Consider the following 16,640-nt stretch of genomic DNA (forward strand, 5'->3'; position numbering starts at 1 on the left):
CATGGCTTAATTGCACTTAAATACATTGTAGTTTTCCTTTTTCAAAAAAAAACCTTGTAGTTTCCCCAACTTTGCACTTAAATACCCTCACTTTTTTAGCACTTTTATACCTTAGACTGTATTTGGATGGGGATAGAGAAGAGTAGGGGAAGAGAATTATATATCTAGCTCTATTTGGGAGTTATATTGAGGGGGGATGGGAGGATAAAGAAGAAGTTTTCATGAAAACTTTCTGCAAATTCTTCTTCCTCAAATTGGGAGCAGCATAGAGGAAAAGGAGAGAATTAAACTTTCAATATAGAAGGAAATTTTGACTGTGTATGGCTCTATCATAATGAATCAATGATTAAAATATTATTGCTTTCCTTTTCTTCTCTTAATTAGAACTTCCAAACAAAATAATTTAAGTTCGCATTCATTTTTCTTATTAAACTTCTAGACTACACATTATATTTCCTCTCTGCTTCTCTAACTTTCCTTTGTCTATTCTATCGTGTATTCCCTTCTCCTAGTAATCTTCCAAACACATTATCAAAAATTTTAAAACTTACACTCATATACCCTCACTTGTTTTGGCAGCATTTATATGCTCTATAAAGTTTTTTTTAATATCCTAAAGTTGTTAAAACTCGCATTTAAATATCGCCAATTATGCAAAATTTAGGGTATTTAAATGTAAGTTTTAAAAACTTTAGGATAGTTAAGTGATAGTTTTAAAAGCTTTTAAAGTATTTAAGTGCTAATGTTAAGAACTTTACGGTATGTAAGTGTTGCCAAGGACAAATGAGGATATACATAAGTGAAAGTTTAGAAACCTTTAGGATGTACACGTACTCCCTAAAACAAGTGAGAGTGCATAAGTACAAAGTAGGGGAAAACATAGGCTATAAATGTGCCATTAATCCTTGGAATATCAACTATTTTCCAGTTCATCTTGTAAAGAATTCAAAATTGCTATTTTAACCCCATAAATTATAGGCAAAGTAGTACTTAAATACGTTATAGTTTCACTCACTTTGTATTCATATACTCTCACATGCACTTTGCACTTATATATTCTCACTTATTTTTTGTATCATTATATGCCTTAATTTGTTTAAAATTAAATCACCTTAATTTGTTTAAAATTAAATCTGCTATCCCATGTCATGCAAATTGTAGGCGTTAAAAATTACTTATAGGTCTCCACGAACAGCTCGAGGCTAAGAGAAGATGATGAACGTCACTATCCAAGTCACAGGAGCTTGATTGATGTCGACAAATACATGAAGTGGGTTGACGAACTATGTGAAGCAACGGAGTTTCAGAATAATAAGGATACGAACTGATCGGGAGCCCCGTGTCACTTACAAAAGACGAAATGCCCTTCGTGTCTCATTTATTCCACATATGATCTAATCATTGGAGCTTATAGAACTCCTCGTCGGCTTTCCAACGCACTTTGAATCGTTTAAATCCGAGTTCGGATAAAAAAGTTACGGCGAAAACGAACAAACATGCATAACGGAACGTCTCAGGCTGAACTGGGACACCCGAGGTGTCTCGGCACAACCGAGACACCCTAAGGTATCTCGGCCATGGCCGAGACACCCAAAGGTGTCTCGGACTTGGCCGAGACACCCAAATGTATCTTAAAACTTGTAGAACTGTTTTGACCATGATTCGTTTTGAATCTGAAGAAACTCAAAACATGAAGGTTGTAGATATTTTTGTCAGCTTTGTAACCCATCTAGAATCAGGTCATTTAGAGGTCATATGAGGAAGTTATGACTAAAATAGCGTCGAGACACCCAAAGGTGTCTCGTACCTGGCCGAGACACTCAAAGGTGTCTCGAAACTTTTGGAGCTGTTTAGACCATGATTCGTTTTGAATCTGAAGACACTCAAAACATAAAGGTTGTAGATAGTTTTGTCATCTTTCCAACCCATCTGGAATCAGGTCATTTAGAGGTCATATGAGGAAGTTATGACCAAAATAGCGCCGAGACACACAAAGGTATCTCGGAACTTGTGGAGCTATTTTGACCATGATTCGTTTTGAATATGAAGAAACGCAAAACATGAAAGTTATAGATATTTTTGTCAGATTTCCAACCCATCTGGAATCAGGTCATTTGGAGGTCATATGAGAAAGTTATGACCAAAATTGCGCCGAGACACCCAAAGGTGTCTCGGACCTGGCCGAGACACCCAAAGGTGTCTCGGAAATTGTGAAGCTATTTTGACTATGATTCGTTTTGAATATGAAGAAACTCAAAACATGAAAGTTGTATATATGTTTGTCACAATTCCAACCTATCTAGAATCAGGTCATTTGGAGGTCATATGAAGAAGTTATGATCAAAAAAGCGCCACGACACCCAAAGGTGTCTCGTACCTGGCCGAGACACCCAAAGGTGTCTCGGAACTTGTGGAGCTGTTTTGACCATAATTCGTTTTGAATATGAAGAAACTCAAAACATGAAGGTTGTAGATAGTTTTGTCAGCTTTCCAACCCATCTGTAATCAGGTCATTTGGAGGTCATATGAGGAAGTTATGACCAAAATAGCGCCGAGACACCCAAAGGTGTCTCGGACCTGGCCGATACACCCAAAGGTGTCTCGGAACTTGTGGAGCTATTTTGACTATGATTAGTTTTGAATCTGAAGAAACTCAAAACATGAAAGTTGTAGATATGTTTGTCACCTTTCCAACCTATCTGAAATCAGGTCATTTGGAGGTCATATGAAGAAGTTATGATCAAAATAGCGCCGAGACACCTAAATGTATCTCGGACTTGGCCGAGACACCCAAAGGTATCTCGGACCTTGTGGAGAACTTTTGGCTATAATCTGGTTATAATCTGAAGAAACCCAAAACATGAAAGTTGTAGATCTCTTTGTCAGTTTTCCAACACATCTTGAATCACTCAAATCCGAATTCGGATGAAAGAATTAGAGCCAAAATACTGAAGATGGTACAAACTGTCTCGCACAGGTGCGAGACACCCTGAGCTGTCTCGCACTTGGGACGTGTTTTTGACGGTTTTCGATCAGTTTTAACCGCCCGGATCTCCTGAAAGCCTATAAATACAGCCCCTAGAGCCTCATTTTTTGGAGCTGGAGTTTTGAAAAATTGGCGAAGCCCTACCGGACTGAAGAGTGATCGAGTTCTTCAACGCAAGAGATCGAGAGTCGTCAGATCTGCATCACCCGCATCCAATCCTTAGTATTATCCCGTTGTGGTAATTCTAAGAAGAGCAATTATCTCACTGTTGTCGAGATAAGCGCTTCTGCTTCTCGATTCCTTCGCGGATGGACGGAGTTCTGAACCTGATCTAATTGCCAGGTAGTCCACGGATATCGACCTCCCCGTCACCGGCTAAAGACCCACGCAAGCAAGAAACGACGAACGGATCTTGCGTTATTTTCGAAAAGTTGTAATCTTTCATTTTCGTTATTCTTTTTATTAAATATTTTGAATTCTTTGTAAGCGATCCAGATTATAATGAATTCAACAACGAAGGCAACTTTTTCCGAAAACAAACATTCGTTGTTCTTTTTATAATGAATTCTTTGTAAGCGTTCCAGATTATAATGAATTCAACAACGAAGGCAACCTTTGGGTGTCTCGACGCTATTTTAGTCATAACTTCCTCATATGACCTCCAAATGACCTGATTCTAGATGGGTTGGAAAGTTGACAAAAATATCTACAACCTTCATGTTTTGAGTTTCTTCAGATTCAAAACGAATCATGGTCAAAACAGTTCTACAAGTTCGGAGATACCTTAGGGTGTCTCGGTCGTGCCGAGACACCTCGGGTATCACAGTTCAGCCTGAGACGTTCCGTTATGCCTGTTTGTTCGTTTTCGCCGTAACTTTTTCATCCGAACTCGGATTTGAACGATTCAAAGTGCGTTGGAAAGCCGACGAGGAGTTCTATAAGCTCCAATGATTAGATCATCTGTGGAATAAATAAGACACGAAGGGCATTTCGTCTTTTGTAAGTGACACGGGGCTCCCGATCAGTTCATATCCTTATTATTCTGAAACTCCGTTGCTTCACATAGTTCATCAACCCACTTCATGTGTTTGTCAACATCAATCAAGCTCATGTGACTTGGATAGTGATGTTCATCATCTTCTCTTAGCCTCGAGCTGTTCGTGGAGACCTATAGGCAATTTTCAACGCCTACACAAATATAAAAATTTTTACACCACGATTCTCATTAGCAACTTAGCAACCAATCGCATTGTGAGCGTTATGTTAGAACAATAGGGTAAATATTTTCACATTTGCATAACTGAGGATAGCTAAGTGCTAATTTTTAAAAGCCTAGGGTATATAAATGACTTGAAAAATAAATAACGATATACAAGCGCAAGATAACTGATATATATATGGTAGATAAGTGCTATTTAGCCTATATTATAAAAATAACACTAACTTGCGGTAAAGGCGCGATCATAATAGTTTGATGTGATCCTGTACTTAATATACTTAGCTTACGACTTAAGGCCCAGTGATAACATCATATTTTTATATGAGCAAATTAGCTCTTGAGTACTTTATAGTTTACCCTACTTTGCACTTTTAGATACTAATAATAACTTGTTTGTGGCGACACTTATATAGGTCTGTCAAAATGGACAGGCCCGGCCCGGCTCGGACTGAAAAACCGAGTCCGGGCTAGGAAAAACCGAGGCCCGGGCTCGGGCCTGAGCGGGCTAGGCACCGGGCCAGCCCGGTTTTTTTAATTTTATTTTCAAGAATATATAGAAAAAAATTAAACAAAATTTTAATAAAAACAATCATATTATTAATTATTTGTAATTATATAATTTACAAATACAAAAAATTATAGAAATTAAAATGATAAAAATAACTTCTTTATTAATAATCAGTCAATCATCTACAATTATAAATTTATTTTGGAATTCGTCTTATCACAATAGATGAATACATCTCAATTAGGTTGGCACATACTCATCTATATCACTATCATTTATAACTTTTTTCAAAATAATTTATCATAAATTTTCAATTAAGAAATAAAAATTACAAACTGATGAATAATCTCTACTCTTTATATCTATCTGCTAGTCCCAATTCTTTAAATTTATCTTCAATACCAGCCATCCGATCGATGCCTTGCGTTATTTCTCGTACCTCCACTAATCTTGTAGGCACATTACCGCCTGTACGATATACGAATCTAACGATATCATGTGGTCGTCGATCAAACGTCCTGTTATGCTGAAGGCGGATTCCAAAACTACCTTGAAAACCAGCACTGTTAGTAAGTCACGAGCCATGATGGAAAGTATAGGATATGAAACTGTTCCCTATACTTTCCACCATTGCAAAAAAAATTGAAACTACTATTTTGACATTTAACTAAATATGCAGTTAAATATTAATTAATTTCAGAAACTTCCGTTGATGATCCAAGTCCACATCAACCAGCTAGCTCAACTACCATTGATTCCCTATCAAAACTCAATACTTTGCCTCGACTTGAACTCGTAGCAGAAACTGTAGACTGATGTGTACTTATACAATATCTACCTGCATACTCATCATATAATTTTTGAAAATAATTTCTAATAGCATTATGATGAGTAAGAGCAGTAATAATTTGACCATCATCAGTGTCTATTATCATATTACCATACGAACAATTTACAAATTTCGAAGGCTAATATCCTTCAAACATTGATCAATAAGAACCCCCAAATAAAAAATAATAGGAATAGACCTAAAATACTTATTAAATTTACTTTTCATTTGAGAAATCATATTTTCATAATAATTATCCATACAATAATTATTAATTTTTTTGAATATTTAAAATTTGTAAAGCAGCTTGAATAATAGCTGGATGATAACAACCAGATAATAACATAGTAGCATCATAAAAAACTTATAACATCTCTTTTACACTATTCTTTTACACTATATATAACTGTCCATTCATCCTTAGTAATTACATACATACTACCAGAGCTAGAACTAGAAGTATAGAAAGCAATAAAATTATTTATAATTTTTTATACTCTATAGCTACATTTAACATTGCATAGGTAGAATTCCACCTATGGTCAACATCTTTTGGAATTAGTCTGGGTTTAAATTTTTTTTTACACAATTTTTTCCATCTTTTAATTCTTTGTTCAGAAGCATGATGAGCATAAGCTACTATCCTAACCTTTTCTATCATGAATTTAATTTCACTAAATGCACTTTGAACAATTAAATTTAAAATATGACACACACACATCTAATATGAAAAAATATCACCATGACATGACAATAGCAAAGATGTTTCGATATGATCAATAGCTATATTTTTATTACTTGCATTATCTAGTGAAAGAAAACATATTTTTTATAAAATTTCTAATTTTATAAGTTCCTCAATTATTAAATTTGCAATATTAATACCACTATGTGAATCTTTAAATGCAATAAAAAAATAACTCTTTTAAACATTTGTCAATTATCATCAATCCAGTGTGCTGTGATTTTATGTTCTAGATGTCCAAATATCAGAAGTTAAAAAAAATTTACAGTTTGAAATTTAAAAATAAGAAATTATTTTTGCTTGTTCCTCCTTATAATATTTTAAAATATCACGTTGACAAGTTTGACGAGAAATTTTTTTAAATGCGGGATAAAAACCATCTGTAAACATATCTCCATATTCATCATGTTCTACTAATTTAAAAGGTAGGTTTTTAAGAATAATAAACCTGATGATGCATTTCTTGGCTCGGACTGCGTCATAGTTCCAACTACCAAGACTACCGAAAGATGAGGATTGGGAGAGTAAATATTGTCGGATATCACCTTAAGACATTGACTGACCTTTGTTGTGTTTCTCTAAATGACGTTTGAGGTGATTAGTGCCGCTCTTATGATGAGCTTGGAAAATATGACCGCATAACACACACTTAGCCTTTTGGGTGAGAAGCCTACCGTGTTGATCCCTGGTGATATCTATCTTCTCAAAAAAGTTCCACACATCAGATCTCGGCCTTAGGAGCTCTTGGTGCAGAATCGTCACCGCCGGAGTCGTGATCAACATCGGTATGAGTAGGAGGAGTAGCTATAGCTCCTGTAGTAGGAGTATTAGGACTCATATTAAGATCGGGAGTTGGGATTTGCTCTTCATAATCAGAGGAGAAAGCTATTTGATTGAAGAATTAAAGAGCAAAAGCGAGTATTAGAGAGTATTAGAGAGAAGCAGATGAGTTTTGGATGAGAAAAAAAAATGATAATTTTTTATCGTTTTGACCATTTTTGGGGTATTTTGGTCAAAAGCCAAAATATGGCCTTTATGACCGGCCAGACAGGTCCGTGTCCAGCCATAACAGTCACAAAAAATGACCGTTTTTGCCGGGCTGGTCCGACCCGGGGCCGCACCTGCTCGGTATGATACTTGGTCGGGCCGCGGGCTAGGTCTGGTGTGGGCACCGATGACGCGGCCTGGGCCGCAGGCCGGGGCACCGAGCCTTGGGCCCAAATGGCAGCCCTATACTTATATGTCCTGATATTTTTTTTTAATTTATACTTTAATACCATCAGTTATGCAAGCATGTGATTTTTTCTTCAGAATAGTCCCACCTGGTACTTATGTGCCGATTTAGAGCTTTTATATTAAAATATTTTGAAATTAGCTTATGAGTGTCACATAGAAATATCTGAGGAAATATTCTCCCATTTACATAACAAAGAATATTAAAATGAAAATTTTAAAAACTTTAGGATATATAAGTGTTGTCAAAATTAAGTGTGAGTGTATAAATGAAACGTAGGCGAAGCTATAACACATTTAATTGCTAATTACTCTTTTTCTATGTACCAAACAAATGCAATTTAACTCAATTTTACTTCCCCGCCTCTTGAACCCTTCCATCCGACTTATTTAAAGTTAAAACAAAATTTTAACAGCTATATATATGGGTGCATTCGGTCCGGATACGGCTCAGATATGATGCTTACCATATCCATATCCGCTTACCCATCTTGGATACAGATATGGATACAGATATACGTTAGTAAGGAAAATTCATATCCATATCCGTAAAAATCGGATACGGTTACGGATATAGATGTGGATATATAAACGGAAATGCATGCAGATACAAAACGAATATGAGAAAACTAGATAGTATTGAGAAAAATATAGTTTATGTGATACAAAAGAGTTTGTTAATATGTTCGTTATAACTGAAAAGCTAAGATTAGACATCTTGATCATCAAAATTAACCACAAATCCATAATCTAAGAATCAAAACTATCATAAGAGTATGACCAGCATGCATTCAGATATTTTAGATACGGATACGGATATTTCACTACAAAATCATATCTGTAACCATATCCTATCAGTTATAGATTTGAGTAACCATATACGTATCCTAACGAAATACAGTTAACGGATATTTCCTCGGATACGAATACGGTTTAGCACCCCTAGCTATATATTAAAAGTCTCGATGAGTTTTATTTTCTTAAATTGTATACATTCTTGGCATCCTTGTACATATTATCGTAGAATTGTGATAACTAGATTACACTGTCCAAACTATACTCTCAAAACTATTACGCATCTACACCCAAAGATTATAAAGTCTCTGATAGCTCATCAATTTTAATAACAATTCAAGTGAAAGGGCCTAACAATTTTGATTACAATTCAAGAAAGGGCCTAACACTTTCGTGTGTAGTAGTGCATGAGTAGGTTGGAGAGTGTAGTTTAGTTAAATTATCCATCACAATTTTAATAAATAAGATAAATATTGTTTTTTCACTTAATCATGATCCTAAGGCTGTTGTAAATACCACAAGATAATTCTAGGGTTTTCAAAAAGAATCAAACAACAATAAACCCTAGAAAAATAATCTAATACACATGATTAATACAAAGAGGAAATTAATAATAGATGCGGAAACGTACTTGGATCCATGAATTAATTTGTAGAAAATTGTCGAAGGGGTTGAGATCTTCTAATCTGGATGACCTCTTTAAAATTCCTCTCTAGATGGGGGTGAAGAGAAAATTAAGAACGTGCCATTAGATTAGGGACCATAACCCATTAAGTAGTTATTATAGTTTCCAATTTGGCCCCTCATCAAATTAGAAATTACAATATGGTATCTACACAATTGGCCTATGACACATTCAATACTCATTGACCCAATTTACTTGATTGATTACTTTACGCGGGTCAATTTTAAAGAATAGCACTACACACTAATATCACATATGTGCTCATAATTTAGATTTAATCCAGCAAAGGCAACAATTTTTTTATGACGCAAGTTTTGTTTTCTTATGGAGAAGCTTTTTCTATTACCTTGAAGCGTCCCTTCATTTTCATTTTGTAGTTCTCTGCCTCATGGTGTAACACGTTGTCTCAATGGCTTCCTCGTTAAGGATAAATATGTCTCTCTCTGATGAAAACAAAATGTTAAGAATAAAAAGGATCAAATTCGCTAGCAAAACTTGTGTCAACTTAAGTGGATAGTAAAAAGTCCTCTATCAAACTTTTTAGCCACTCATATTGCCTAGGGATTCTTGCATGATATGAAAATATTTTTTATATTAATAAATAAGTGGTTAGAAAGTTTGATGGACATCAATTTAAGTTGATAGGAGTCTTACTCTCAAATTCGCATGATAACTTTGTAAAAATTGCACCCTAACGAGTTCTCTCACCTCTTGCAATATATTTCTTTATCTTCCAAAAGTAGCCACACTTTCACAAGTTTTCCTTGATCTCTATATGATTTATCTAAGCTATTACTTATACAATTTAATAAAAACAAATATTCATTAAATTTGATTATTTATATACACGCACACTATTTATTTTGTATCAACTTTTGAGTAAACTAGTTCAAGCTATCAATCCACAGAATCCACACACAAAGATTGAGAAAAACTCCAATCAAGAAAAAACACAAAGCAATTTTGTAATTCTGAGTTTAAAATTATTTGGTTAAGAATTCTTTCCACCCTTTTTGGAAATATTGTACAAAGTAGACTAGCAAGACCAATCATCGATCATTGTAATAATATTTCTTGGAAAAGCTAAGGAAAGCCTAGGTAACTACGATCTTCCTTCGAAGTATTCAATGGACATGGGAGACATTATAACATTTTTTCCTCCTCTTCTTCCACTTTCAAATCTCTACATAGGATATTTAAGCTTCAATCAGAAAGCTCGATTTCGGTGTGAAGCCTTAACTCAGTTACATAATGAACCATGCACCTCAAAGTTTTCATACTGAACAAGGGCTCTGCCACATTGCTAAGTCAGCAATTAGATCTCGGAGTTGATCAATTAGAAGCTTGAGGTGATTATTTTTGTTTGCTATTTCCTGCATTAAGAAGACATAACATTGTCAGAAAAAAGTTTTTCTCTTATTTGAATTTAAAAAAAAAACAAAATAGAGAGTATAATGGTCTTATATCAATCAAACGTCTAGATTCATTCTAGATGGATGAACAAGAAATTTTGTCGCAGAGAGGTTTAATAATGGTGAAGAACAAGAAGTAAACTATGGTGGAAAACGATGATTTAAAGAAGAAAGAAGAGAAGAGCTAAGAACAGGAAGGAGCAGTCAACCAAGAAAGAACTTAAATATCATATCATCCATAAGCGATTAAAGTATTTTTAGACGCAGTGTGTCGTATATAAAGGCAAAGAAAGAAGAACAAGCTCAAATCACTTGCAAAAATTCAGTCTAAGAAGGAGAACAAGCTTGTCCTTCCAAGCTCTGCCCAAGTTAACCAGTTTTCCCGTTTTCACTGAGCCGTTTTCTCTGAAATTACTCTCATGATCGATAATGATATTTCCAACCTTTACATTGTCACATCGACAGGATCTAGCAAATAATTAACCACTTTGGAAATGAGACATACACCTATAACTGGGATAAAGAAGTAATACATGATTGAGAAGTTAAGGCTGAGACAGTCTAAAAAAGTCCCCGAAATAAGTAAAGTTAATTGGCTATCATATTCCTCATGAAGAGATTATTAGGGCCGGTCAACTCCATCTCTGGTGTAGTTCTCGCTAGAAAGACCTATCATAAGAGAACTGCATCTTTAAAAAAAAAAATTGTGACACCTTAAAAGCTTAGATATTTTAAGTGATCATTTAAATCAATTGAGAATCAACCATTTGATTCCCATATATGTACTTTTTCTCTCAGCATTAGCTAGACATTCTAGGAAAAATAGCAATCTAGTCATCAAGTTAAATGCACCAATTCGATCATAGCAAGGACAAGGCAAATAAATGAGAAAAAAACATGCCCATGGAAACCACGTAACAGGCTTCTAGAGTGTATATCTTTTTGCAGCAAATTTTGAAGCCATTAAAGATATTCTGGAGTACATTCTAAAAGCCAATGATTGTCTTCACAAAAAAACAAGCAACTAAATCTCAAGTTTTTTAATTAAAGTGACTAAGCTTTTGATGACTTGCCTCAAAACGCAAAAACAAGGATGTAAGACTTTAGGCCATTGATAAACTACTAATTGAACTTCAATTTTCCGTTTGCGGTCCCATATAAGTAAAAATTATATTCGGTAGAAAATGTTGGAAAGGAAGTGAGCACAGACTACATCAAGAGCCATAAGATGCATGTTGAATGTCTGAAGCATGATGGGTGCATCATACTCAAAATAAAATCAACGCAGAAAGGAAAAAAGGGAATTCCTCAAAAAAAGCTTTGTTGTCACTAAAATAAAAAACTACAGTCAATGAAAAGTGTAATACATATGAAAAACTGATTATATCCATAACAATAACTTTAACTTTTAGAAGATACAATAAGATACAAAAGTCTAAATGATACCTTTCTTACGGCTTGATCTACTTCAACCTCCATGGCCATCTCCTGCAATTGGAGTATTATTAGAATTGCTGAAAACAGCCCTACATGCTTTGGATAATTTACCTCCAACTATGTTCTTTAGTCCCCTAAGATATCAAGCGTGCAATGTTATACCTTAGCAAAGTTCTCAAGAAATAATGGCAACTGCTGCAGTCAAAACATAGTGTTATGTAGTGCACACCATAACTAACATAAACTCATAATACCAATCTACAACCTACGGTCTACGTCACAGATACTCCTGGAAATATAAAATGCAGAAAACCACGATAATTCATTCACAATAATCAGTTAAGCCAAATTGGCTGCTTCAGTGAAAGCATGGAACAGCCATTGTGATATACTTGAACTAAAAAGCTAAGGTCAAATAATACCTTCCAATATGGTCACTATTTTTGTTTAGCAAACATCAAATCCATGTTTACTGTGTGAATGTTGCACCCAGAGATCGAGCGTCCAATTTTATGGGCTGAAAACCGGACTCACGTAGCGGTATCTATTTTCTTAAATCCATATTAAATTTACGGTCACCGAGATTTGAACCTGGATTGCTCTGATACCACCCACGTCAAAGAACCCCCACTAAGTTACGGTCAGGGTTGAGGGTTATAATTTTATATTCTGACATTAATCAAAGTAGAAAACGAACTAACAAATCAAACAGAGAAAATGAAGACGAGGGAAATGGGACAAGACAAGGGATTCCAATAAGGTTCGTTAGGGTTTTATACCTGAGTCGAATTGGGCACGGCAGCGAGAACAGCTCGCAGGGCAGCAACCGCGGACCTGTATCTCAATCTAGCATCATCGAGAGCTCCGCGCCGCGCCGCCGCCGCGCCTCCGGCAACGGAAGCGGCGGCGGAAGCGGAGTCGGAGGGGTGGTTGGAGGAATCGGAAGAGGCGTCTCCGGCGGATCCGGCGGCGGCGGCGGCGGCGGCGGAGGATGATGACGTGGACCAGAGAGCGGGGTTGGCAGAGCTCGTCGTTCATCGAGGAGAGAATGTGGAAGGCGGCGTCGATTGTCTCTTCTAAGTGCCTCTGGCCTTCTAACCCTAGCTCTTGCCTGCTCTTGCCCGCCATTTTTCGAGATTTTTCTCTTTTCTCGGATTGTAAAAAAAAACCCTTAATCGATCTTTTGCCGAATTCTCATCAAAGACGTGATTCTTAAATTGCTTAAATCTTTCATACTCCAATTTATTAGTGCCGCAAATCATCAAAATTGCTATTAAATCCCCCCAGTTCTTAGGTTTGTTCTGATTTATAACCCTCATATTGCTATTTAGACCCACAACATTTAAGTCATTTTTTAATTAGTCACTTCAAAACCAGAAAACAATCATCAATTAGAAGCAAATTAGCCCTTTTTCAAAGGACTAAAATTTCTATTAGGTTCCCCAGCTCTCATAAGCTGTTACAAATTAAACCTTATGATTTCTCATTCCATCCTTGATTGAAGGGATGGATTTCAAGATAACTTAAGAATTGGGGGATCTAATAATATTTTCAATGATTTTAGGGACTAATTTTCCTCAAACCAGAATATTCCTCTGCCTAATACGTACCTTTTAACGTTAAAATTGATTAACACCGGCGACAGTATTAAAGCAACATTAGGGTTAGGTCTTAAGAACAAGATAATTTCAGTGAGCGTATTTAATTTGCCCCAACTTTGTTGTATGTGGATCTGCCATAATGGGTATATTAGTATATATGCTATCAACAATGCTATTTGGCACGCAGGGTATCGCGCAATGGCATCGCGCGTCCTACGTGGATCCAGCCACATCAGCAAATTAATTTTGATCTCAATTCTGTGAAAAAACACCTGTGATCCATTCCTCCGCCCTATTCTATCTCCTCACTTCAAATTAATTTCCCATCTACACCTGTGACTCATTCCTCCGCCCTATTCTCTCTCCTCACTTCAAATTAATTTCCCATCTCCCCGGTGACTCGGGCGACCACCGCCGGAAGCGCGCACGAGCTCAAGTGAGAAGGACCGCCGTAGTCTCCGCCCGTTGCCGGAGTCAGCCCCTCGCTCGAGTTCGTCGTAGTCCCCTCCCTAACAGATCTAGGGTTTGGCAAATTTCTCAAACTTTTTTAATCTTTCAAGTTAGGTTTTTTCTGTAGATTTCTCATCTAATTTCTACGAAATGCATGTTGATGCTTTAGATTTTTATAAATTTCTGATTCAATTTTATGAATAAATTATTAATTAGGGTTTTTAAAGTTGAGATTTTTTTTGAAGAATTCTCATCTAATTTCTAGGGATTGCATGTTGATACTTTAGATTTTTACAAATTTTCGATTCATTTAGATGAGAATTCTCATATTAATTAGAATTTTTTTTGCAAAATTTTGATTCAATTAGATGAGAATTCTCATATTCGGGCTGATGTATGTATAGCAAAATTTACTGGGATGTAATATAAACTTACAATATTTTTTAGCTTACATCAGTTAAAGACTATTATATCCAAAAGAAAATTTACAGTAATATGAACTTTAAGTATTACGCCGGTGAAAACTTACATCAATTAAAGACTATTAAATTATCCAAAAGAATAAGGATGCATATATAGCAGAAAATTTAACTTCATTAGTTTAAAATATAGCTTCAGTTCATTAAAATAAATTTGATCGCTTGTTCAGTTTCAGTCAACTATTTGTTCAGTTTCTTTGTTTAGTTTCAGTCAATTGTCTGCTCAGTTTATTTGTTTAGTTTTTGTCAACTATTTTTCTATAAAGTTTATTGATGATCACTTAATTTGAACAACTATGGAAGATATTGAGGAGTTTGGTGATTTAGATGATAATGACTTGAATAATTGCTCGGTTGATGAGAGATACGAGTTGCCTCAGCACACTAATCAGCAGATTGAACATAATGAGCCTAAAATTGGGATAAAGTTTAATGAGATTGATGAATTGTTTGAGTTCTACAAAAACTATGCAAAGAGCAGTGGATTTCCAATTAAGTAACTATCAAGAGGGAAGAATGAAATGGGGATTGTTAGAAGTATAACTTTAGCATGTGGTCGAGTTGGCAAACATAATAATACTTGTCAAAATCCCTTAAAAACCACAAGCAAACTACGGAATTGGGTATAATGAAAAGATACCAGCTAAGTTAAATCTCGACGAAAGATGGAAAATATTGTGGTTGTTATGGAGCATAATCATGGCCTTAGCCCTAGTAAAAGTCGTTTCTTTCATTGCAATCGAAGAATTAGTACACATGTTAGACATCAAATTAATCTGAATGATCAAGCCAGAATCAAAATAAACAAAAATTTTGGCTCACTAGTACATGAGGCTGGTGGATATGAGAATCTGTTGTGTGATGAAAAGGCTTGCAGGAACTTGGTTGATGAATCAAGGCGTTTACGTCTCGGCAAAGATGATGCTTCAGCGATTATAAAATATTTTTCAAGGATGGTTGTAGAAAATCCAGGTTTCTATTTTGATATTGAATTAGATGATGATGATCATTTGAAAAATGTATTTTGGGCAGATGGTAGGAGCAGAGAAGCTTACAAAGAGTTTGGTGAGGCTGTCACTTTTGATACCACCTACTTAACAAATAAGTATGATATGCCATTTGCACCACTTGTTGGCGTTAACTATCATGGGCAATCAATTTTGCTTGGATATGGGTTGATTTCAAAAGAATACACAGAGACTTTCATATGGCTATTTAGGAAGTGGTTGAATGCATGGATGGATGTGCTCCACAACAGAAAATAATTGATCAAGCAAGAGCCATGAAAAATGCAATTGAGATTGTTTTTTCAAGCACTAGGCACAGATGGTGTTTGTGGCATATAATGAAGAAGCTGTCAGAAAACTTAGGAAGGTACATTGAATATGAAGCCATCAGTTCTACCATGAAAAGAGTGGTGTAAGACACACAAAGTCCACAAGAGTTTGAAAAACAGTGGAATGAAATTGTTGACATGTATGGATTGGAGGATTGTGATTGGTTAGGTGAATTGTGTTTGCGTCGAAAATTGTTGTATTCATTGCGGTATTCATTACAACTTCGGTTGTTACATTGAAAACAAAAAGATAGTCTTTTTATAAGACTTTTACACAATGAAAATGAAAAATACAATTCTCGTCAAACAAACGCAGAGATCGTTTATCGGTCTTCTGCTTGCGTGGGATCTTTGCCTGTGCCGGGGTTTATCCGTGGACCGCCTTTGATCTGGATCCGGTTGATGAAAAATTCAGCAGAGCTTCGTCTTCACCGAGGAAGTATTTGATTTGAAGCGCTGAGATCGACCAAGCGAAATCAGGGCTCTTCTCGAGATTAAGACCAAGCCTAATCTCAAGGGACGGACGGGAATGGGTGTCGGATCTCTCGAACTCTCCTTCTTTATGCCGAAGAACTCGCCAAGATCTATCAACCCTCGCTGAAATTCGTGCTCCTTTGACTCCACAATCCGGCAGCACCTCCTCGTCTTGATAATCAATCGCCCCAGAAAATGGAGGCCTTTGGTTCATATTTATAGGCCTCAAAATGCGGTTATTTGGATAAGAACAAGGGATTTGGCTCTATCTTCAGTCAACAGCAGCCTAACAACGTTTAGGGATGATCTCAAGTCAGTTAAGAACCCCTAAAACCGATAAACCCTGCAAAAAACCAATTTAAAACTGTCAAAACGTGTTTTGGAACTTTAGACTGCGCAACAGGACAATCCGACCCGCGCTCGCGCGGGTCGGATTGATCCGACCCGCGCT

At 36.1% G+C, this 16,640-nt stretch overlaps 2 protein-coding genes across 2 annotated transcripts; one reads left to right on the forward strand and one right to left on the reverse strand.

Annotated features, from left to right (window-relative positions):
• On the reverse strand, positions 9,962 to 13,132 carry LOC109823486 (mediator of RNA polymerase II transcription subunit 30). Its single transcript, XM_020389767.1, is given in 4 exon segments — positions 9,962 to 10,391; positions 11,859 to 11,900; positions 12,629 to 12,868; positions 12,870 to 13,132. Coding segments are annotated over 4 exon segments (507 nt in total). The 5' UTR covers positions 12,978 to 13,132; the 3' UTR covers positions 9,962 to 10,274.
• On the forward strand, positions 14,676 to 15,644 carry LOC109823487 (protein FAR1-RELATED SEQUENCE 3-like). The gene is made up of 3 exons (XM_020389768.1): positions 14,676 to 14,875; positions 15,257 to 15,351; positions 15,412 to 15,644. Exons 1-3 carry the CDS (start codon positions 14,676 to 14,678, stop codon positions 15,642 to 15,644), a joined length of 528 nt encoding a protein of 175 aa, XP_020245357.1.

Source organism: Asparagus officinalis, chromosome 9 (assembly GCF_001876935.1).
Source record: "Asparagus officinalis chromosome 9, Aspof.V1, whole genome shotgun sequence".
In the NCBI taxonomy this organism is placed as follows: Eukaryota; Viridiplantae; Streptophyta; class Magnoliopsida; order Asparagales; family Asparagaceae; genus Asparagus; species Asparagus officinalis.